We start from the raw sequence: 26342 nt of genomic DNA, 5'->3' as shown, positions 1-26342 counted from the left end.
TTCTCTATGTTTTTTTTTTCATTGTATACATGAAGAATGAATAGCTTTTAATAAATACAAATAAGTAAACATATTTTGCTAATCTACTTTGTAAGATTAAGTTCAATTGACAATATTATATTTTTACCTGAATCAAATCTACAGTTTTTTAATGTGTAAGCTATAATCCTCTTCCTTCAAAATAACAAAAAATCAAGACCCTTTATTTAATAACATGTCAATGTGTATTAAATAGAAATCGACATGGCTTCCTGTTGCTCCTAAGCATCTCCGGAAGTTTCGCCTACATAGAAAGAGCATTTAACTCCATATTTTGAACGGCAGTCCAAGTATAATTAAACCTTTTCTGAAGCTTTTGTTTAGAACGTTGATAACCCTAAATTAACAACAAAATACATTAAATTGATTTGACTGCTAATAAAATCAATCAGCTTCGTTTATAACGCTGGAATGCCAATAGTATAACACATAAAACTGACCAACTACGGTTTCTATTTTGTTAGGATGGAAAGTCTTTGAATATCCCAATTATTTATGAATATTCATGAGAAAGGGGTGGAACTTAGAGGCGCAATCGTCACAATCTAAATGAAAGATTGATTCTTAATCTCGTGCGTCAAAGAACTTTCGCATGGGTTGGACTTTTTTGTTATAAATAGCTGCTTTTCAGTTTGTACTTCCATTGTAAGAAAAGAGAAACAGAGAGAACATTTTGGACATAGACTTTTGATAAGTTCAGGAACAAGAAAATAGTTACTTATATGGTTTAGAGGAACAAAACTTTTTTCTGAGATAAACAGTGTGTTAGAGGATTGGCGTTACAGATACATAAACACTTAGAATGAAACACATCTTCACAATACTGGTTGTTTTATATTCATACATTGTTGCTGGTAAGTATTTATATCTTTTTTTTTTATATCTATATAGCAAATAAAGAGCATATAAAACTATGTTAAGACTTACTAGAATCTTTCATTCCAAGATTTTGGACAATTATTATCAAATTGTCAACTTTAAATAATAATAATAATAATAATAATAATAATAATAAAAAAAGAAATCCTAAAATGAACAGGGTAATTATTATATATGTTGGACTACTCATTTGTTTAAAGTTAAAAATTAAAACAAAAATAATAATACAAGATACCCAGATATAGAACACTTTTTGTAACATGCAAGTTCTATTAAAACATCAAATATCATTCTGGTAATAAGATTCCAAAGATTTCGTTGAAGATCTGTAAGGAATTAAAATGCTTCTTATTGGAAAAAATATGGCATTTGGTATATGAGTTTGTACAGTTTTAAAATCGAATCACCATTCCCTTTGTTTACTCTGGTAAAAACTAATTCTATAGAATCCATAATTTCACTAGTTTAAACACTTGATTCGCTTTAATTTAGTGAAATTCTTAGTTTAATGAATCTAAAATTCTAGAAGATCGTTTTCTCTTTGTGCCCTTCAGCAATTATGTTAACTTTATGTGTGATGACTTTCTTCGAACAAACTTGGCTTTGTGTATTGGCATTTAACAAATGTATATTAAACATGAAGTACAAAACAATTGAATCACCAGAAGTAGACGTTAAAACTATATTCTTTTCCGCCTCTGTATGTATTCAAACTTCTTCCTGTAGTGCGTGATTTGTCGATATGCTTCTGTTTACATATTAACCTTTATAAAAGTTTTTTCTCTTCTATAACCAATACTTCAAGAAATTAAACAAACTTTAATTTTTATTGAAATTGCAAATTTAATTATACTGTTTCCCTGTTTCTAGAAGTAATTTCACATCTGCAGTATTGGAACAAATCAAATAGGAAAAAAATCTGGTCCAGAAATTTATTTTTACTATCTTAAATAAAGCAACTATCAAATGACGAAACTGAATTCAATAAATTGACCATATTGTATTTCGATGTTATGCTTCATAAACAATGAATGCTAAGAAAATTTGGTATACCTTTTTGATATATTACTAAACTGGTATGAACATTTTTGCTACATCAAGATGCCTGAAGTATTCAAATACCACGACAATAACACATGGTTTTCCCGCGGTAAAACAGAGATCTTTTTCCTACCATGGCTGTCTCTGAGCTTTTGCTTTGAAATTCACTGGAAAGGTTTTCATGAAGCAAACCAGATATAGTTTTAACAATTTTGTTCAATATTTTCTCCAGTGCCATTGAATGTCTCATCAGTTAGCGGTCCACTTTGCAAAACAGGTTTGCGTAATTAGTCTGTTAAACATGAAGTAAGGCCCTAAGGCAGCGTCGTGAAGATCAAGTTAACTTTAGTTAACAGTAATACGGCTAGAACAATACTTCATATGCCTTTTTGTTTCCGTAAAACTATGAGATCAGGGTGGTCGAATGGTTAAAGCGCTTTAAAAAATTCTTTCTTTCAACTATTTTTTAGGGTTTCAGAAAATTCTTAAGTTACAGCTCTCTCGTCATATTGAAGGGTGAAGTAGTACTACTGTTCACAAAAAGAGTTCACCTTTCTCTATTTTTTCAACACACCATTCTTCAATTTTCTTCAACCTATTCTTGCTATCCTACACCTTGTACTAAATTGAAAATTCCTTATACGAATTTGACATAAATACAAAACTTACAATTTTCGATATGTTGTATACGTTATTTTAGGAGTAACTTCCACCATTATTGACCAAAAGTAAATAAAAGCAAAACAAAACGAACACAAACACAAACAAGAACAGACAACTAAATTTTTTGTCAAAAGGAAATATTCACAATGAAATTTAGTTAATCACAAAAGTAGTTTCACATTTGGTTTTTAATTAAAATTCAGTATAAAATATAACTAACTAGAAAAATACTCAGAAAATAAATCGTTCTTTTACTTTACGTATCATTGTTTTATTTTTGGCTACTTTGAAAACTTCTTGGCTCAATTGTAGTTTTAATGGAGACCTTCCAAATTTGTGTCGCAAAAATATTTTACCAAAACCATTGCTCGAAAACCTTTTTTTAATTACACAAAAACATTGAATCACTTGTAACACTATCATAAATATCTCACATATAAAAATTAACGAAATTGAATGAAAACAGTGATCGTTGTTACAAAATAATCACCACAATTGTATGCTGTTCATTATTGTCGAATTTTATTTTTAATTTAAATACATAAAATCAAAGTTCACCGTAAAAAAAATAAACAAGCCGACAAAAAGTATATAAACAGTTTAAAAAAAAGAAAACTTCAATTAGTATCAGAAACATCACTGAAAACTGCATGCATGGCTTTAAGCAGATCCCACGCAACAACAGACTTTTGTTACCCATAACATTTACTTAACTTTAATGTCATAATCGTTTATGAAAAATGTTTTTATCTTTCGGACAAATACTTTTGTTACATTGAATTAATGGACCAAAATGTATAAAATCAACCCTTAGCTATATCTTTTAACACATTGTTTTCCTTAAAGACTAAAAATGAATGCTGTTTGTTTTTTTAACTAAAAAGAAATCAAGTGTCATTGTTTCCTGGAAATCGATTTTTTGCAATTTCATACAGTTGCCCAAAGATGTGAATTTGTTTTTTTTTAAACATTAACTTGATACTGCACACTGCAGGATAGGTTTATACTAAGTTTGCCTATGCTCCTTGTCGTTTGTAGGTGGTCTTATGTGAGTTATTCTCGTGTCTATTGTTCTTTCTAGGTATTCCTGAAATTGTGTCGTCTTTGAATTTCTCGATTGTACTTCTGTATATCAATTTTTTTTTCTAAATTTGACGTAACGTATCAAATAAGAGAATATTATTTTATCTAAATCTTAAATTGATCCGGTATCGTAATGAAATGATAATCGTCCGGGGTTACAACGAACCCTGTCTAAACCAAACTATGAATTTTGACGTCTCAAATGGGTTTGATTTAGACCTCTGTCTTTTTACATGTATCTGTATTTGCTTTTCTGCTGCTTTGGTTTAACTGTAATCTTTATATATCAGTTGGAGAAGGTGGGAAGGCAATAAAGGGAAATATACCAAATTAATGGATAAGGAGGGTTAGGTATGAGAGACCCGAAGAACATCGCAAATGAATCATTAGATAATGATATTTAAAATAAAATAACTCTATGATTCACAGAAATAAAGATATTCCTTTAAACAAAAATCACGTATGTGTTTATGTTGTAAGATAGTTTTACAAATTATAATTATTTGATGAAATGTATTCTGTTAATCTGTAATGCATGAGTACAAGTTTAATTCGATGGGTAGCTACTTAATATCTTTTTTCTTCCAGTCATCGGCATCTATTACAGGTCGCAGTCCTTCGATTCGTGTTGCCGATTACTATTGTATAAATTACACGTACAAAGTAGTGGTACATTTCAACCACTGTGAAATGTCTCTGATAAATTCATTGCCATATATTCGTTCAATTACTGTCGTGATTACCGCAAAGCAAACTGTATTGGCAAACACCAATATGAATGAACAATATGCAGGTAATATTTATAGAACAGCGTATGCTGCTAAAATTCTTATTTGAAACCAGGCATCCTTTATTCCACATGCCTTTATATAAAATTTACAGATTTGTCTACAGTAAATCTTCAGACAAACCCCAGTCCGTCAATTTCAGTTGTCATAAATGAAAGGATACGATTGATGTTGTATTATCTTTTGGAATCGTAAGAACATAGAAAAACAAAAAAAAGTTCTTTTATTTTAACTTCTAAGACCTGACAGCATTTCCGTTATTCACTAACCACAGATTTGACCAACGTTTTGTCAATTTATTAGATAGAAATGACAACATAGATTTATAATATTATGGTTTATGAGTAAAACGATTCGTTTATTAAAATATTCTGATTTTATCTTCGCTGTGCTTAAAGCCTAATTGATTTTCAATCTATTCTTGTCTTTTGACATGTTCTCCAGATAATATGTCATAAACGATGAACTATGCTACATTTATGTTATTGCCATGAACATAAAAGGGAAATTTTGGTGCAAAACAGCTTGAGGTAAATAATGTAACAAGTGGTTTGGATTTCAATGAAATCGGTTCAAATACAATACCTGTCACGTGTCTTATACTACCATTTACCATCACAAGAAGTTTTGAAAGAGTTTCATTAAGATTTTGTACATCATCAATTGAGTGGAGTTTATTAACTTGACGGTAGTTAAAAGGTGTGCTTAACATTCTTTTCAAACTTATCAAGTTTTGCAGAGTAGAAAATTTTCGATTTAAAGTTGAGTTTATCATTGATCTTGTGCTTTTCTTTTTAAAGCAAACAGCTTCAAGTAAATAAATTATTGGAATCTGAGAAGTTTGTAGTTAGTTTTCTCACTGTTTATGTTCATTCTTAACTGTGAAGGGCTATAAAGTAAACTCAAGTTAGTGTCAATTTTAAATTTAGACCAAACCTAAATACAAAATTTATTGAATAATCGGATACTGTTATCGATTAGGAGATCTGCATTTGATGATTAGACTAAAATAATGAAATATTAATTGCAATGCAAATATTAACAGAACAATGCAGTTGCAAAATTGAGAAGTTACTTTTATATTACAGCAAACTCTAGCCTGATATGATTTTTCGATATTTTGTAAGTTGACATGGATTAAAAAAGAAGGCGTCATTATATAATGAATTTACGTTTTTTACACCTTTTAGACGAAATTAAAATCTTAATGAGAATATAACGATTTTACGTTATCTATGCATATGCAACTGAAATAATGTTATGATATAGTAAGTTAAGATAAAGTAATTTGTATTCAACGTCGGTGATTGCTAATGTTTGTAGAAATCAACAACTAACATAAGATCAGTGGAGCTTTTTTAAATGTCAGCGAGTTTAACGACATTTTGGCAAAACAGAGGTTCTTGTATGGTGGTGGGGGAAGGAAATCCGATATTCAAGGCTGTAAAAAATTTAAAAATATTACGCAAAAAAAAAGGAAATTAGTTCTTCTTCAGTCAGGAATAATTTTAACTAGGAGTCATGCTGGTGTTGATTCATTCAACACGCTTTCTCTACCATTGCACCTGGTTCATAATTCCACTTTTTAAGTGGACTCTGGATTGGGTCGCTTATTTATTCTTCTTTATTTCTGGATTAATTTGTTCACCGTTCAAAGCCAGATGTTTTTGATTTTCCTTTACATTTGATAATCATGAATTTTCCAAATGTATTTCATACAATCTTTGCGTAATTTTCTGTAATATTCGTTATCTTAGAATTGTTGTATATTTTGATACAGTTTTTAATGGTTAAGTTGAAAATTTGTATACTAACGTTTAGATAGTATAATTAAATTTTAATTGTTAATGTTTCATTTTTGCAATTTCCTTTCATGCATTTTGAGGGTGATTACGGTCATAATATTTTTGTTCAAAGGATGTGTATGAATCACTTAGTTTCCGATTTGATACAATAATTGGTTTGACATATAATGTTTCTTAGGGTGATTTCCATTATATTGTTTTTTTCCAAGGGGAAAATGATGAGTACACATAATTGAAAGAACAACATTAATCTGTGACTTTAACAATACTTGACAATTTCATCTTAAACTCAATATTACAAAAAAATCTTGTAAAGATCTTGACACTCAGTATTCAATATTACTCATACAAAATAACATCTATTGAAAGGTTTTGATAAAAAATACCCCTAACATTATACCTAGCCTGTGATACGAATAACCGTTTCTTTGTCTACAATTTTGCCATTATTTTATATAAAATCATTATAACTAAATCATACATGTAGATTAATTCAAATGAAATCTATAAGATGAACAAGATCAATATATTTCTATTTCAACTGAGAGTGTTCCCGTATCAAAGGAAAGTTTAAGTGTTCTGTAACCAATTATTACATTTATAGATTAATTATTCTTATCATCAATTTTACAGTCCTTTGATTTCTTTGCCTTGAGAAAATGACTTGTAGTTTATCATGTGATATTAAATACTCGCACGTTAAAATCAGTGTCTGTTATGAAGAATAGTTATGGACTATAAAAATGAGTTATGAGAATAGAAAAAAGGTTCGGTCTTCCTCTTGTTGATGACATTTTAATTGTAAAGATTTTGCCAATATGGGTTGTTTGTCAATTTTCTATTATTATCTTATTTTATTACTCAAAAGACAGGTAAAAAATGTGTTTCAAAAGCGTAACCAAAATATTCAAAATACAATCTCAAAAAATAATTATGGCGTATGGAAGAAATCTTTTAACTGTTATCTCTGAGTGCAGACAAACGTTTTTCCCTGCTTTATACATTGTACTACATGTATTGTAAATTAAGCTCTCTCCAAAAACGTCTACCATACTACCCACCACCCCTACCGCTACACCCCCCAAATGAAACTTTATTTTTGTATTCAACTTTTTAAATTTAAATAAATCTGATAACTTAAGCTATATTTCCTTAAATCTAGAATGCACTAAATTATATCGTTTCACTTCAATACGTCCTTGACACTGAAACAAAATAAACAAAACAGTATATAAAACATTGAATGGTTTGTACTTTCCATTGTAAGAAACTTCTTTTTGTATTTGTAAAGGGATTCCTTTATATGTTTTGTGCCGACCTGTTGAAAAATAGCTATATTGAAAAGCATATTCCGAAAACTTTAGATATCTTATTCTCTGTAAAAGCAAAGACTTTCTGAAAATATTTTTAAGAAAATAAAAAAAAAGATCACAGCTCTATTGAACTAACTCAGTGATTAAGAGGAAGCATACTTGAAAACCTTATTCTATGTATAAAATGCTCCCGGACTTGAAATGTGTATCGCGATGCAGAATTTGATTTAATTAATTTTCAGAAGTAATTGCCACAGGAACTCTGCTTTTATAATTTTTCAATGGATCCGTGATTTAAAATGGATCATCACATTTTACAATTAAAGGAAGACCATTTCTCCCTATTTCCTTAATTGCTTGATTGCTACAATCCAGTGTTAATGTCAAATGTGAAGTGAGGGGCTCCTCTAGGGGTATATTATTTCTAGACGTTGTAGATAGAAAACAGAAGTTTTTTTATCGATTTTTTTAAACGTCTATGTAGTTTATATTACGAAAAGGCTTTTTTTTAAAGAAATGAAAACGGCTTCTTTTATATTCGATTCCCCATTATTGAGCCTCTTTATTGCCCAAGAATAGATCGATGCCTTCTGCGTTGATTGTAGACAATGTCAGAGGTCGTGTATCGCAGGAATCACTAAGTCCTTAATCCCCTAATTAAAGTAGTGTCGTTGTCTACTGATAAAAGTTTTATTATCGTTATATTAATTAAGATTTTGTTCGATTTGGCTAAGCAATGTATGTATACATTTAGTTATATATGATAACCAAAGATAAATACAACAAAAGCATTATATTGAGACGTTTCTATTTTACTAAATATGTTCTAATTTAGTGATGCATTTTTGCCTTATGGGGAAAATATATGTAGCTGAAAAAAAGAAACTAAGGAAATATTATATTTAACCTATTTGAGGACAACTGGATTTTTGTTACATCTTAATAAAATTCATTATTTTCCTATTTTCCATCTTTACATATATGATATAAGGCATATGTCTCGTGTTTGTGTCTTCTATTACCACATATACATGTCTTTCTTCTCCGCATCAATAAGAAGGTGTCGAGCATCGTAGAGGAGAAAAAGATTTTTTTCTGTTCAGCAATGTTTTCGCTTTAACAACCACATCATGTCGGAAAAGTGAGGTTGATCTTGACGTAAATCAGAAAAAAAAAACTAAAATGCTTATTTGTGGCCGAGAAGTTCCCGTTTTTGCTAATGAACCATGTTATAATGTTAAAACAAACGCCTTTGTTTTGTAAAATAATCGAGATTCGATGGAATTACGAAAAGTTTACCCAGAAAAATTTACACATTATCATTACAAGATATAAGCAATAAAATCATAATGGTACCGCTTTTTTAATCAATGCATTATCTTTACAAATGCAAGAAATTATCCGTATGACGAATGACACATTGATAAGCATCTCCAGAAGATATTTTATTGTGTAGATTGACGGGTAGAGATATATGCAAGAACGTCTCTGACGTGTTGATAGATCGATAGGTATGTACAAAAAAAACACCTTTAACGTGTGGATAGGTGTATAAGTATATACTAGAACACATCTGAAGTGTAGACGGGTGGATAGGTATATACTAGAACACCTCTGAAATGGGGATAGGTGGATAGGTATATACTAGAACATCTCTGAAGTGTGGGCAGGTGGATAGGTATATACTAGAACACCTCTGAAGTGGGGATAGGTGGATAGGTATATACTAGAACACCTCTGAAGTGGGGATAGGTGGATAGGTATATACTAGAACACCTCTAACAAAAGATATGTATACACCACCAGAACACATCGGACGTGTGGACGGATGATCTCCAAATGAAATTGTCGCTCAATATCCTCTTTATTTATATGAATTTGCAAATTTATACAAGTCCAATATGTAGCGACGCAGTTTTTCTGATTTACTATTTGATTATGTTTCCGGAAATACATTCTTTCAAAACTCATTGTCTTTATAGAATTACGTTCATATAACTAAAAATAAAAAAAAACTTACTCTCAAATGAATCAAAACTGAAAAGAAATATCTATCAATAATTCTTTTGAATTACTGGATGTACCTTCAATGGTTTTAATTCATTTATTCTCCAACAAAACACAAAAGACGACGCACACCACTTTGTGTGGAACAGTCCAAACTTTAGACATCCGCAATACATTTTCAATGAAGAAGCATTTTTAATGGATTTGACATTTACTTGACTAATTCTTTTATCTTAATTAAAAGCTTAAGACTTTGTCCATGATCGTTTCAAGTTGTAATATTTCTAATCGGGAAATATTCCAAGAGAAAAACAATTATCATGACATCTTTATCTTCAGTTGTTTTATTCATTACCATTTCTACGAAAGACCTTATATTCTCTGGTGCGGGGGAGAAATTTAGCAGCCCTAATTACATTTTATCGGTCATCGCATATTCAATGTCAAAGAACCTGTTGGTATATCGTTTCATTTATTGACTATGAGAATGCACGAGATATGCGAGTACATTTTAAATCCTATATCACCTACTATGAAATGTGGTGGTAATATTATTGATAGAGTTTAGTAAATGCACTAAGAAGATGATAAGTCTTCGAAATGCTGAAATAAATTTAAACAATACTTACAATTATACACTGTTTTAAACGATAGACCGAAGTGAAATTGAATAAATGAAAAACTGTCAATAGGGTATGTAAGTTTCGTTCTAGTTTCATTTTCTTTACCGGAATTTCCGATGTAGAACTTATTGAAAACCGAAGACCGTTATTGTTTACTTCCGGGTACTCGAAACTCTGCATACCAATGCAAAATCTTCCAGTTTATGGTTTTTTTCTTACTACATTTGTTATGTAGAAATATTATTTGTCATTTTATCGGGATTTTTTACACAGAAAAAATTTTGCCCTTAACACTGAACTCAAAGCTCTCTAAATAACAAATCTCCATGCTTTTGAATGGTAGACTAGGACCCATTCTCATGAAATCACGGGGTCACATGACGAGACTTACATACCCTATTTTTTCGTGTTTACCAAATATTTTGATTTTTGATTTTGGTATTGCAGACCAAAAATGCAATTTGAATTTTGTCGATTTTTCTTGACATAAATTTAGCTACGATCGTTTAATTGTTTTCAATAGAAAAACATTATGACAATAACAGAATATTATAATTTCTTAATATTATGTATTGAATGTATATCTCCACAAGAAGTAAAAATTTATGATCCGAAAAAAGCGGGATACTCGTTGATATTTGCATGAACGAATCTTATATGGAACAATTTGACTTAAGCGTTGGATTGGCAGATATTTTGAGATTGAAAGTGTAATGAATATCACAATTCACCTTATGCATATCACATCACATCATATCAGTTAAATATTACACTACAAACAAAGGACGGAGGAAAAGGAAGTGTTCCTAAAAAACTACTCAACCTTAAAACTACCGCAGGATATTTGTGTCCCTACAGATTATGTAAATTAATCTTTCATCTTTGATTTAGCTTAGGATTACTTCATATTTTAAATTAGAATTAAATTAAAGTACTGTAGGCTGTTATATTTGTAATACAAATTACATTAATTGTTATACTTAAGAAGCTGTCTTTGTAAAAATCATGCAAAATCTGAAAAATGTGATACCCCCTAAAAGGCTAAATATTTTTATTTTTGTAATTAAGTTGTTTTATGGGTCTATACTATGAAATGTGTAATTATTCATTCAAATCTGCCTGCTCATAGGAGATAATCAACATTGAAAACCCAATAAATTCTTTTATATTTGATTTGAGTGTCATTTACAGAGTTATCTCCCTTCATTTTGAAATATACAGTGCATTCTATACAATATTTATATATATATTTTCATAAGAACACAGGTTATATGAAAAACTGGATGTTAGTTTCTGTTTACTATGCCATTTCAAACAAAATATCAAAAATAAAAATATGTAGGCCTTTAACCCATGAATCACATTTTGCATGATTTTTAGCTGGAGTGCTACTTAATATAGAAGTACAAATCTTTAGTTACTTTTAACAAAATTAAGTAAAAAAGAAAATGCATGGAAACAAAGTTGGCTTCCTATTACATTGTAACTGCGCCATATATCTTGTTTTATATGCTACCACAGCCAGGTTAATAGAAAAACGCTCAATATTTGCATAAACATTGGTATTATTGTGGTTCTTAATCTAGATTAAGCTTTTTAGCGCAAATTGATAATTGTTCATGTTTAACCAAATGCAAATTATTTATAGATTGACAAAATGTTCAGTTTGGAAAATACTTTGATTTCTCTTCTAATTTTAGAGAATTTTGAAACGAGATATACCCAGATAATAATTCTAATATTTGATTTATTGGTTAGTTATTGGCCTTGTAATATTGCTAGCGTTAAACAAGAATTTCAGAGCCATTGCAGATGTCAAGACTAGGAGATTTAGGTATTTTATCATAGAATGTTAGATAGTATTTCAGTGCAAATTGTCAACTGGATTATGGCGTACAAACCATATAGTAATAAACAAAATTACTCGTATTGAAACGTTGTGAAGCGTGCTACTTCCGGTTTTTATTCCTTTTAGAGAAGTTTCCGATTTTTTCCACGGCGAAAGATTGCTTTTTATCAATAATATAGAAGGTGGTCAAATTAAAATGAACCTAGTAACCTTTAAAAGTGAAAATTTAGCGATGGCAAACAGTATAACTTTAATTTAAAAAGTTTAGTCGAAAGAATAAATTTGAAAATTAAACAAAATACTGCATTTTATTTGCCCACATACGGTATTTTTATAGGAAAAACTTCAACAACATATTTTGTTGCTTATTAAGTTATAAAATTTGATGCGACAAAGACTAATCAAATTTATAGTTATTCGAAATATGCAACTGAAACTGTTAAACCCATTCCTGAATAATCGGCAAAACTTTCTACACTGAACACATTTTTAAGTCCTCTTTCCAAGCTCCACGCAGCCACAGGCGTTCATTTCATCTCCCACTAAGCGCTGCAGACAGGCCAGAAATTGTCGGGCGTTATTCAAATCATACGTCGTGTTAGAATCGGATAACGTCGCATAAAATCATTCACTTTTTACCAACTTTGCAAGATTCTTGCATTTTTAGAGGGCTGGATGAAGCATTTGAGTGAATTTCGAACGTCAGACGCTGTTGAGAGCTTGTCCGTTTACATCAATATGAGTGTATTTCGAACATTTTAAAACAATCAAAAGGGGTTTAGACAAATCAACTCATCTGTACTTTGTATGTCATATCGTACAAACTTCTTTATTTATTTCAATAAAATTTCATGCAATAATTCAAACATAGAAACCTCAAAGGACGCTTACCCTACCGGTGCACCTGGTCCATGCTTCCAGTTTTTAATGGAATCCGAGTTGCTGATTTACTTTTGTTACTTTGTATGTATTATTGCAGATACTTTATGTTCTTGTTGTGTTTGTCAGTTTTCCATGTCTGGTCTCTGTCCCTGGATTACATTCTGACGTCTGACGTTCGAAATTCAAAGATGAAATAAAATTAATAATAATTACTGTCACTCCTACAAGCACATCAAAAGTAAACACACTTCTATATACCTAGAATGAATTGAGTTGTTCGCAATTATTATCTAGTTTATAATTTAGACAATCGGTTACTGCATAAAAATGTGAATAGTTTCGCAGATATCAATCTGTAACGTATTCCTTCTTCTAGTCTGTGATGTTATGTCGATGAAATTGATGTAATTAAAATACGCATTTCTTTTGAAAAACCATTCCAAGTAATTTGTTTTAATGATATTCTCTTGGTAATTGCAGAAGTTCTAAATGCCAATATTGTTTTTGAAGTAGCACCTTTTCCTCTTAAAAAATTAAATCGATAGAAAGTGAATGTGGCAAATTGGAATTGTCTTACAAAAACCGAGAGAGGTCATTTAAATCATCCACCTTCGGGACGGTTAGTCTTCAAAGGTTGGAACAGGAAAGACGGGAAAACAACGATTTCATTTAAATGTCTAGATAGTTTCCATACATTTCCGCGGTACGCTTCAATTGTCTTCCTGTCCATCAATCTCTATCGCGCTTGGAAATAAATTCAACATTTAAAAGTGCTTGATATTAAGCTGGCTATTTGCAAAGACATACAGCGCAAATTACGGAAAACAAACAATAACGTCAGTCAATTAAGCGTATACATGTCTTTGTTTTGGAAAGGTTTAACAAGGTTTACCTCCAAATCAATTTTTCGCACTTCATGCTGGGAGATAACAATTGTAATTTCTATTTATCACTTGGTGGCAATTTCTACCTTACATCAATTTGCTGTAATCAATTTTAGATCAATTATAAACAGTCTATTAAAGACCACAATCTAAATCATCAATAGAAAGCATTCTGTAGATGTTTTACCATTTTTCCTGTGCTAAAACCACGTCCCAATTAAATATTGTGTTCAGATCAGATCGAATATCTTAAAATACGTTTACTTAGGTACCAAGACCGATTAGAATTATATTTTCTATCTTTTTGTTCAATATAAATGCCCTTCTGATACCAATTAGTTTCGACACGTACCCAGAAAATACCCTTGTTCCATTGAATACTTTATGAAGAGAAGTTCTTCACGATTGATCAAATGGTATTCAATGGAAAGTGTTTTGTTAATGAAGAGTAACAATAACGACAAAGTACATGGAAATACCTTTAATGTCTCACTTTACATTTCCGGTCTATTCCATTTACGTTAATAAAAAAAATGTTTTAAATAGAACCAGTTAGCCATCTCATACGGGTATTGGTGACCTATAGCAGGTACAGGTGTGTTTGGTTGTCTTAACAGACGGTCAGGAGGACGAATTGCTATTAAGCTTGTATAAATAATTTTGTAGTTATACCAGCTTTTGGCTTTATGTTTCCCCGATTCTTGAAGTGCAAAATGAAAAGCAACAGTCTTGATTAATAGATGAAATTCGTGACAGTAAAGCGCAATCGCTCCATGATAGATTTCAATAGGAAACATATGACGATGTTTCTGTATTCAAAACCACGTTCTACGTTGACTAATGTAGAGTCGTATCCACTGTTATCAATCAAAACAATTTACCGATCTGTTTCCTAATGTTTTTAAGTGTTTTCAAATGACATTTTAAATTTTATAAATGGCGAAGATTAAATAATAAATTGTGAACTTACAGCTTTTAATACTAATATTCAATTATCATAGATTTGATCGTAAAACTAGAGTTTCTTATTTCCATAGCACTGAATCGGCATTTCCAAAAAAGGTTGATCGTATCTCTTTAATTGACCACAGGATGCTCAATATTTCCTCCATAATTGGCATATGTAAATTGAAAATTACCCTTGTCAGGTTGAATCACGTGATTTGAATTTACCTGTCACGTGACCTTATCAACTGTTTTTTGTTTGTTTGTTTGTTTGCTTTTTGTTTTGTTTGTTTGTTTTTTAAATATGTCGTGGTTTGTAACACTGTTATAAAGAAGTAATAACGATGTCACAGGTTATTTCCGCTTCTGGAACTTAGCACTGATGTGATAACAATCACTAACAGTATCCAATGAGAGTGAATGAACGTATCTTAACGATGATACTTGCAGGGACAAATGACAATTTGATTTGTATTTGTGTGTGATGGTTGTCGCGGTTCAAACGAATGTATTTCAGGGACAAAGACCAGACATGGAAAACAGACAAACACGACAAAGAACATAAAGTAACTGAAATAATACATACAAAGTAACAAAATTAAATGAGCAACTCGGACTCAACTAAAAACTGAGAGCATGGACCCGGTGTACCGGTAGGGTAAGCCTCTTCTTCTTTTCTAGAAATTCCCGCCGAGTTGCTCATAAAAAGTCAAGTCCGAGGTAGACAAACGAGGAAAGGAAAACTATAACACATGAACAAATCTGTTTTCATGATACAGAAGGATATGCCCATTCATGACAGTAATAAATCAACGTTGAATTTGAATAGAGTACTATAACTTTTAAAGCCCACGTTTCCGTTCCTTCTTTTTTGCATTTTTAAAGGATGAAGATTTTTTTTATACCCTTTACGTTGCAGCAATTATTTAGAATTAAAATTGGAATGATACAGCAATAAACCATACATCTTGAAGAGAAAATTTGGAAATGTCTTCCAGCAATAAGCTGTCACGATTACGTTCGGTTATGTCATTTGAGTGCCATTCTTTGGAGCTTATAACTTTTCCAAATGATGACAAATGACCACGTAAAGGAAGACAGACCGTTTTATTCGCACATATCAAACCTCGACTTGATTTCCATCATTTTTTATTGGTGCTTGTTGTGAATTTATGATTACGATATTGCTTTATGATCGACGAAAATGGCTTTCCTCGAAACTAATGTTTTTTTTTTTACCAGAATTGCGTTTGTTTACTGCACATTAATGCGACATCTATAATTGTTGACAACACAAAATTTGTTGATTCATTTACCACAGTATTTAGCCTATAACTTCATATTTGTGATTTTGAAAATAAAAATAGATAGATGATTAATGTGTACGGTGTGAAAACAAATAGAGACTAGAAATACTGTGAGCCTACTCACAAAGAGAATATCCATCGCTTCAAATGATAAGTCTTCAAACCCAATTATCTCTTATTAGAGTTCCCCAAAAGTACTCTATTCCTTCTTGCACATCTACATATGACGCCTTAACTTCCTACAAAATGTCATCAAAATCCATTGAACAGTTTAAGATGATGGACGCTGACAAGACATGTGGACAGACAGAGACAAACATACATCCGGGATGATTCCCATATTCTATCAAACTTTATTTGCGGGGGACATAAAATATAGTAGTTTAGATGAATTTTTGACAGCGGTACCTATTGTTAATCATTTCTGTAAATATATTAAAAACATTTTGTGGGTTTGGTTTCACAGACAGACAATGAATTGAAGATATGATAATTAATGTGATTTCGAGAGTGCCCAAATTTTAATTACTTTTGTTTAGGACGCTTGGAGATTTAACTCGTTAAAAAGTGACGTTCTTCGACATTCATGATCATATTGTGGTTATACACCCTTTAAATTTATCATCCCATATTCATTTTTAAATTTCTGATTATAACATAAAATGTCAACATGTTACGACTATTACTTCAGTTAATAAGAAAAAGTCATTGAATGAAACATGTTTATCCTTTTAGCCGTATGCATTATTTCCCCTTTGCTTATTTGTTACCATTAAGTAACATTATGTGTAAGAATCAGGCAATTGGTGGCACATCATCATTCTCAATTTGGTCTTTTTTTGTCTCAAATATATTCAATACATTTAGAAAACAATTAAAAAGCGATCTTAATATATCCTGAAGTATCTGTGAGGTAGATATGTTTTGACTGCTTATATAGGGAAAAAGTGCGGGAAAAATTTCCCGCTATTTTTCCATAGTGCATTTTAACTAAATTTTACCTATCAATATCGTAAAAAGAAAAATTTACAAAAACTTAGATAGTTACTTCAAAGGTTATCGGGTATAAATACTTGGTTAATTGAATAAAATCTCTGTATTTTTTCCCTTCATGTGCCATATTTTTAATACATTTTGCCTGATTCTTAGACGGATAAGTACTTAATTGCACCCATTAAACTAAGACATCGATGCAACAAAACAAAAAAAAAAAAAAAAACGCAAGGAAGATATTTGACTTTGAAACTGAATAGCATTAAGTTATTGGCTATGGTCTGATTAATGATGTTTTCACTTGAATTATTAGGATATAAAGGAAACAGTCGGCGTCATTATTGACTTTTCCCATAGTCATCAATTCATTTGAAATACCCAAAGGCAATAAAAAATCAGTTTGTGTCCCTTTCCGTAATCCTATTTAATCCAGAATGGTTATAAAATGGTTATATTGTATTGTTTTCCATCTAATTTAAACGGCTAAATTCGATTAGAAAGTATATATAAATTCTGATAGCAACGCTGTGTTTGTTACTGCCGAACGTAAGGATATTAATCCGGAATTTTCCTAATTTGATTAATTACGAAGATGATCATAAATCTATTTGGTAACCTAATCTGCTATTACTCGACAAAATTCACCATGTTCATTTCTAAAGTCCCACTTTCTGAGAGAACAAAATACTAAATTAATTTTATTTAATCAACGGACAAAGCAGTATAAAGTTGGAATCACATTCCGTCATTTTTTTGTGCGACAACAGACATTAATATAGTTAAAATAAAGTGTTATCAATGAGCGGCGTTAAATTACTGTCTGACAGGTTCCTGACGCTCTAACTTAAGATTTTGATTAATCTATCTCTTTTAATTACACAAACCATTGCCTCAGTACCTTCCAAATGTGGAATTTGAAATTAAGTGTATTTGCCACAAATATCATTATCATGTTTGAACTGCTCAGTATCAAAAACGCGTTATTATTCTTTATATTTGTTACGATGTAAAATTTATAGATTTTTTTTTATTATTTTAAATCATTTCACAGAACGCCATATATAAAGATGCAATGATATAGGTAAGCAAAAATATACAACCCTTTTTAAATGTACGTTTCCTTTATCAAAATATCGATCCTGCATTAGCTATATTTTTCCTGCATTAATTTTTGTCGAAACTCTGCAAGCGTTTGTTTTATTTTTCAGGTTCAACAGAAACATCGGAGACAAAACATGATACTGCTCCCCTCAACAGAGTTCGACGTGGCGGATTAAGTATGCTGAGGTTAGGTAGAGGACTCCAGATGCTCAGACTGGGCAAACGGGCCATGCCTATGTTGAGATTGGGGCGTGGAGTAGAATCATATTCACCAGAAGACATCAGAGCAATAATAAACACTCTCTTTGGGAAAGATCGTTCAGGTAGACAAGTACCCTTACCGAGATACGGCAAAGATGCCGAAATTCAAATGCTTTTGGAACGTCTTTTGAGTGATCCTCAAAATGAAGAACGCCGATCAATGGATTTATATGACACAGATGACGAATCTCCACGCTTGATTAACCCAGGACCCCGACCTGGTTACCGATACCGACGATCAGTTCCAGATGTTCCTCCTCAATCCACTTTTGATAGCAAATTGTCTAAACAAGTTGCTTTCGATAATGACAATGATCATTTCGACATAAAAGACAGCCAAGAAAGAACCGTCCCTCTACCTAGGTTTGGAAGATATCTTACAGTAGACGAATATTTAAATCAAGATATGGATGAAGAAAAAAGAGCTATGCCAATGCTTAGATTAGGTAGAGCAATGTCAATGTTGAGGCTCGGCAAACGAGCAATGAATATGCTAAGACTAGGTAGATCAAACGGCTCAGCAGACGACGATGTCGCGAAAAGGGCTATGCCCATGCTTAGACTTGGTAAACGTCCATTTAAGATGCTTAGATTAGGAAAACGATTTGACGATGCAGAGGAACCCGAAATTAAAAGAAATTTAAGAATGATGCGATTGGGACGAGGAGGAGATAAACGAGCCATGCCAATGTTACGACTTGGAAGAAGTCAGTAAACATAATGTTACACTTAGGGCTACAATTTTAAGTTTCAATTTCTTTTGGAACAAACCTTATATAAAAATCAATAAGTGCGGGACAGCTTTACCGCTAAAATATTGTAACATAAAATCCAAGTTGTTATTTTTCTCGAGTCATTAAAATGATACCCTTGAATTGAATATTTTTTGTATAAAATGCTCATATGTATATTTCATATTATATATCTCTGTGATCTATTTAATAAACAATACAAACACTTTATTTGTCACGTTCCAAAAAAAAAAAAAAAAAAGAAAAAAGGAAAGATAAATAAAAGAAAAAAAAACTAAAATTAACAATCCTGGAATAGGTTACTATTGATGGTCAAAACATCATCTTATGAACCCAAATATGAGGTAGATCTTAGTTAATTGTTTAAGAGTATGATAGAACAGTAATGATCAATTAGATCGTAGTGTAATGTTGTATACACAAACAGGTTGATAATCAATTATACTATTTAAAGATTGATATTGTTAGGAGGAACCTTTATCAAAAAAGATTGCACCGATGATAACAGTAGACATAACATTTTAAGCATGTGTCTTAAATAACAAAGGCCAAATACACAATCTATTCAATAAAATTATATACTGTGGGAGATTTCGGATGACTTATATTATCACATAGTAGAAATCGGCAGAGAGAAACTCAATAATAATGTATACAGCAAAACACTTTCAAATCAGGGATATACATAATGCATGTCTCCATTTTCAGCTAAGCCATTTCTGAAAACCTACACTAACCTTAAAAAAAAGCAAACAACTTTTCTAAGTACTATACATGTAGTTAATACTGCCCAACGACTTGTAAGAAAATGTAAACTATAAAATCAGGGACTTGCCAACTTTTTTTAAACTTTAATTTTTGTTTGTTTGTTTTTTTTTGTTTTTTGTTTTTTGTTTTTTTTTTTTTTTGTTTTTGTTGTTTTTGGTTAATTAGTTTTTGGTTTTAAGTTATCAAATATATTATTCAATATACCATCAGAATGGCTGTAGCAAGCGAATATTTAAATATTATATTTGTTTATGAAGTTTTAGCATAGTGGATGTTTAATTATAATTACCATAAGTTTCTCGTAAATATAACTAAGATATTTCATCTTGGTTTTTACTTTATTTCATAAGCGGCAATTTAGTCACATATTGTGCATATCCGTCGCTGGTGACCTGAGTACATATTTTAGCGATCCTAGGGTCGCTTATGATATTTACCAAGGAATCAGATTAAATGAAGCATGGATGGCATCTATTAGTACATTTATTTTCTACTCTATGAAATCTTGTTTGAATAAACAGTTGATGATCACATAATCCATATTTACAAAAATATGTTTAAAAGAAAGATGTCGTCAAGCATAAAATTATAGCAATCAAATATGAATAACCAATAATTATTTATCTTTTTTTTATAAGAATATACCACAAAGTAATACAAAATTTACAATGCTTTATATTATATAGTAAGATTTGAATTTTTTTTTCAACAAATCTACATTTAACACCTAAATAAACCTTTTTGTGGTAAGTTTTGTGCATGCTCAATATACACAGGTAGAGCTTTGGTAGAACAAAAATTTTCCTCGTGGAAGTGTATACATGTATTGTTTCCACGTATCAAGTGAACAAATACAATAAATTTATCATAACAAAACCAAAAAATAGCAGACAGTGGTTATTGCATGTTTAACGGACAATCTGGTTAGATCGCTTACTTCGTTACATAAAATATCTAAGCAAAGATTTCGACATTTCCAACTCGGTGGGTGTTTCTAGAAAAACAGAGGACGCCTACTCTGACGGTGTGTACCTGGTCCATGCTCCGAGTGTTTTGTGGAGTCCGGAATGCTCATTTACTTTTGTTTCTTTGTACGTGTTATTTTAGTTATGTCATGTTCATTGTTGTGTGCGTCTGTTTTTCCTGTAGATATTATTCTTGGAATATATTATTTTGATTTCTACTCGAATCTTGGTTCCCTTGGTTAGTCTTTCATATAAACCAAATTACTAATGAAATATCCTGCAACTTAACAGAGTCCAATTTGTATTAAAGTTACAATTTAGTGTTTACTGTTTAGTTTCGTACACAATGAACGCAAAATATAGCCTGCAACCCGATTTTTCAATTTTCAAAACCCTAAAAACAACGAAAAAAACTGTGCTGTTCTCTATTTCTATTATTATTTATTACTTTTTTTTAAAATCTTTATTTATGTTATTCTAACAAATATGTCAGATTTTCATAGAACTGAAACAATTACTTTTAATTTTCTTTTGCTTATATTGTTACCGTAAGAGGAGTCAAGGAGGGAACGAAGATTCTAGCGGAAAGCAAAAGAATGTAATCCAAAGATAAAGACCAGTTAAGAGTAATCAAGGGAACCAAGGTTTTAGCGTAATCAAAAAAATGTAATACATGGACAAAGACCAGACATGACATGGAAAACAGACATACACAACAAAGAACATAAATTAACTAAAATCATACGTACAAAGTAACAAAAGCAAATGAACAACTCGAACTCCACTAAAAACTGGGAGCTTGGACCAGCTGCACCGGCTGTTGTTGTTTAAGCCACTCGTTTGGTTCCGAATTATACAGGATTAATGGGCGTTTTATTTGTATAAATTTTGTAAATGTTGCGTAAGTTTGAGGATTTTTGAATTTGGGAAGAAACACACACACACGCACAAAACACACAAAACATTCTTATAAAACAAATAAAATTTCACAGAAGTTTAAGTTCATAAAACAAATAGAACAACAAGCTATGGTAATTAAAATGTAAAAACAAAGACTCCTAACAGTTATTCAATTATTGTAGATAAATTAATTATTGTATATCTAGTCTTTTTTTCTGTAGACCATCACTCGAAAAAAATAATGAGTATATACTTCTTAAATTCAAAAAATCAATCTACAATCTATAAGAATAAATCCTTACGATTTAGGTTAGCAACAACCAATTATACATATGAAAACATATTTATATATGAAAACATATTTATATATGAAAACATATTTATATATGAAAACATATTTATGTTATGATGGACGAAGTTCTCATAACATAGAGTAAAATATAACATAAAAGTTCGAATCACTTACAACAAGATTTTAGACTAACAGGAATTTACATCCTGCGTAAGCGTTCAAGCTTTTGGTTTCCATAATAGTTAATTAATTATAAATTGGCCGAACAAAATACAGTCAGTATTATGGATTAATGATTTTAATTGTTTCGATTTTTTTCATAAATAAATATAGAAGACGTAGTTCTCGTAGTAGGAGTCTAAATATCTTTTAAATATGATCTTTAATAATAGCTGACCTGATTTCAGTTGGCAGAATTTGAGGTTTAAATACGAAATATTAACATATAGTACAACTCGACCAAATTACAAGTTGTCCAAAGACTACCAACTTAAGATATGTGACATGAACATCGATAAAGTCTCCCAAGTTTATGAATTTGTCATCTTACAGGTTACACCAGCATTATTTTACTTTTTCCCTCTTGACCATTACATCTAATTACATGTATTAAATTAGTGGTATATATTTAATAGCGAGCGCCGAGAGGCGGTGTGAGCTCTACCGTTATTACATGTACTTTCTATATTTCCCTTAAGGTTCCTGTCCTTACAAAAACAAATCATTTCCTCCAATTAAACAAACAAATAAAAAATAGAGGTTAAGTTTACGTTTCAGTAAAAATAGATTAATCTTTTTTGATAGTTTTCAAGTCTTTGTCTAATTTGTTTTACTTATTTAAAGAAGTGAATGTTATGTTTTTAAAAACTTCTGGAAACACGTGGATGTACGTAGTGTATTTTCGCTGTTCCATTGTTGCTGTTGTCAAGAACCAAACACGCCTCGGAAAAAAAACATAACTCCGATTTTATTATCAAAATCGAAGCATATCATTTCTAAGATAGGAAAGGCAATCATTTTTTGTTTGAAATTTGTTGCTGTCGTCTGAATTTTGTTTACGTCACATGATATGTGAAAAATATTTCCACCATTCGTGGAAAACTGTAATATTTCCGGTATATCTGTACAGACCATTTGTTATCTCTGCATCACTGGCTGTGCTCAGAATTTTCTCAATAGAATGTTAGAAAATTGAGTTTTATGGCAAAGTTATTTGCCCTTCAAATATTTATTTCAGTGAATTTCATTGGAATTATTACTAAATTTACCAAAGTGAAGTCAAAAGTCTTTGTTTGTTTGTTTGTTTATATATTTGTTTGGTTTTGTTTTGGTCAAAATTGTGCAATGCATTATAAGTATATAAACAATTACAGTTACATCAGTGTATTAATAAATTCGAACAAAATATTCTAATGTAATATTTATTACTATTGATTAATAGCACGTACGTGTGTAAAGAGTTGACCGAAGATTAATTTTTATTGCGTGGTACTCCTTAAGTAATCGAGTAGTGGGCGTGGGCAAATATTAGGGTTATTTTTGTCTAAATAGTTAAGTATTCTCCGTCTAAGAATCAGACAAAATGTGAATACGGTATACATGGTATGGAATATAAGTAAAAAAAAAACAGAGATTTTATTACATTATCCAAATATTTATACATCATTTCCTCAAGAAATTACTGTCAAAGTGTTTGTAAAGTTTGCCTTTTCAAGATATTGATAGTTCAAATTTATTTGAAATGCAATATGGAAAAACTGCGGGAAATTTTTTTCCGAACTATTTCCTTACATAAGCTGTCAAAAATATCAACATCACGAATGCTTTAGGATAAATTTAAATAGCTTTTCAGTTGTTTTATAGGTGTATTTGAATATATTTGAGACCTTATTGAGAAAAATGATGTGGCACTCATTGCCTGATTCTTACACAGAATGGTACTTAAATGTAAAATCCAAGATTATTATCATCATGCCATAATTAGAACTAATAAAAAGATATTCATGATCAGGTGATAACGACAAGACACCACAAACAAAACACTTGAACGAAAAAAGACTCTTAAGTTTAATTTGGACTAACTAAGAGTATGGGCCATATTCCCCGGTAGGGCAAGTGCCTACTGTGTTGAACGTGTGAGGTTAAGCCAGGGTTAAAATGAAAAAAGTTCAGCCAAGACATTTTGAACAGGTTTGTTTTCATGTATGAGATTACCATACCATAACGTTAATGATCCATGATTGATTATTCAGACAGTGGCACAACTTTGCACAGAAATCATGTATTTCCCGAGTCAATCATTAATGTTTTATAGTATTTCTGAGGTAAATACTAAAATAGTTGGTCAATTTGTTTAATAACAAATTCGAAACGTTTTGGAGCATCTTAGTCAGCTTTTTGATTCTGTACTCTCCCATCTATTCACAATTTTCTTTTATGTGCTCTATACTGATGCAACTCTTTTCTTTTATGTGCTCTATACTGATTCAACTCGTTTCTTTTATGTGCTCTATACTGATTCAACTCTTTTTTTTTATGTGCTTTATACTGATTCAACTCCTTCGGCTTCCATTTGTAACATATCTTACTTCATTTTAAACATTGTATACAATTGTATACATATGTGTTTTGCTGTTGTCAATATATGGGTATCTTTTGTCAGGAAAAGACTTAAAATAGCGTTGGAAAACTTATGTCTAATCCTAATAATGTGTTTAATATCCTGTTCGATTACGCCCCTTTGAAAAACTGGCTAAAATGACTTACATTCTGTAAATATATTTTGTAGAATCATAGAAAATGAAATGATTTCACGAGGGTTAGATTGAATGCAACAAATAATAATTTACTTTGTATTAATTTGTATTATGTTTTTAATTATTTGGATCCCTTTTTTGTATAACCTGGTTTTGGTACTATTTCGTAACTTAAATCAATTGGTCGGCCGCTTTAAGCAATTTAAGCTTTGATCAAAAAATCAAATATTAATATTTGGAATTTCATTCTTTAGAAATCAAATTTTAAGATTTTTGTCTAAATTGTGCAGTACTCAATGCCCAGGTTTGGGCCAGTTTTTATTTTGTTTTCTCATTAAACCGCTTCCATTTACAAGTGTAAACTACCGCTGACCAAATTACCTTGTATAACCTGCATCAACAAATGCTTGAAGGTAGATTTGTGGGATATTGCATACTGAATAGAAGAAAGGTGGGGCTGCATTTGATGAAGAAGGAATTTACACTGTCCAATACCTGTATTTAAAATCAAATAGCGTTCTTGTAAAGCCACACACCTTTCTAAAATGTGTGACACGATAATTACGTCTGTCATGATTCTGTTACAGTCAGTTGGAAACAAATTACAAATACAGAATCAAATTTCACTTTTTAATTTGCGCTTCCCACTTCAGAAGAGATCAAATCCTATTTAGATAAAACAATACGTTTGTAACCCATATTCTTGAGTATTGATTAAAATAATTAATTTTGATCAGGAATGAGATTGCATTAACTTTGTTTGCACCTGAACAAGATTTGTTTTTTTCTATTTTCAAACACTTGCGTAGTAATTATATAGTTTACCTTTTGGGCTAAAGCTAAGCAGATCTACAGTTTGAACTACTGTAGAACTTTTAATGACACAATCCTTGTTTCATGATATTTTTAATTTTGTCATTCATCTGGGTTTATTTTTTATACAAAAGCGAAGGTGGTAAATGCAAGTCATTCACATATGTTCTTAGGTTTTATTGTTATATTCAATAAGTATAAATGCCCCAAACCGTCTTAAACATGTCCAAAACAATTTAACAGTTCTCTTTTGCAGGATGTACAAGATTTCATATGTTTAAACTTAAATTATCTTCTCCAAGAGTAATCAAGGGAACCAAGGTTATAGCGGTAATCAAAAGAATGTAATCCAGGGACAAAGACCAGACATGGAAAACAGACATACACAACAAAGAACATAAAGTAACTAAAATCATACATACAAAGTAACAAAAGTAAATGAGCAACTCGGACTCTACTAAAAACTGGGAGCATGGACCAGGTGCACCGGTAGGGTAAGCGTCCTCTGCTTTTCTAGAAACACCCACCGAGTTGCTCATAAAAAGTCAAGTCCGGGGTAGACAAACGAGGAAAGGAAAACTATGACCCGTTGAATACATCAGTTTTCATGGTGCTGAGGGATACACCATAACG

At 31.0% G+C, this 26342-nt stretch overlaps 1 protein-coding gene across 1 annotated transcript; it reads left to right on the top strand.

Annotated features, from left to right (window-relative positions):
* The first annotated feature begins 633 nt into the window (after positions 1-633).
* LOC148610460 (myomodulin neuropeptides 2-like) lies at positions 634-19421 on the top strand. The gene is made up of 2 exons (XM_088543383.1): positions 634-893; positions 18310-19421. Exons 1-2 carry the CDS (start codon positions 842-844, stop codon positions 19176-19178), a joined length of 921 nt encoding a protein of 306 aa, XP_088399509.1. The 5' UTR covers positions 634-841; the 3' UTR covers positions 19179-19421.
* The last annotated feature ends 6921 nt before the right edge of the window (positions 19422-26342 follow it).

Source organism: Perna viridis, chromosome 8 (assembly GCF_037379345.1).
Source record: "Perna viridis isolate PV_CMFRI_1.1 ecotype Kerala chromosome 8, ASM3737934v1, whole genome shotgun sequence".
NCBI classification, from domain to species: Eukaryota; Metazoa; Mollusca; class Bivalvia; order Mytilida; family Mytilidae; genus Perna; species Perna viridis.
This window is presented reverse-complemented; position numbering and strand designations above follow the sequence as displayed.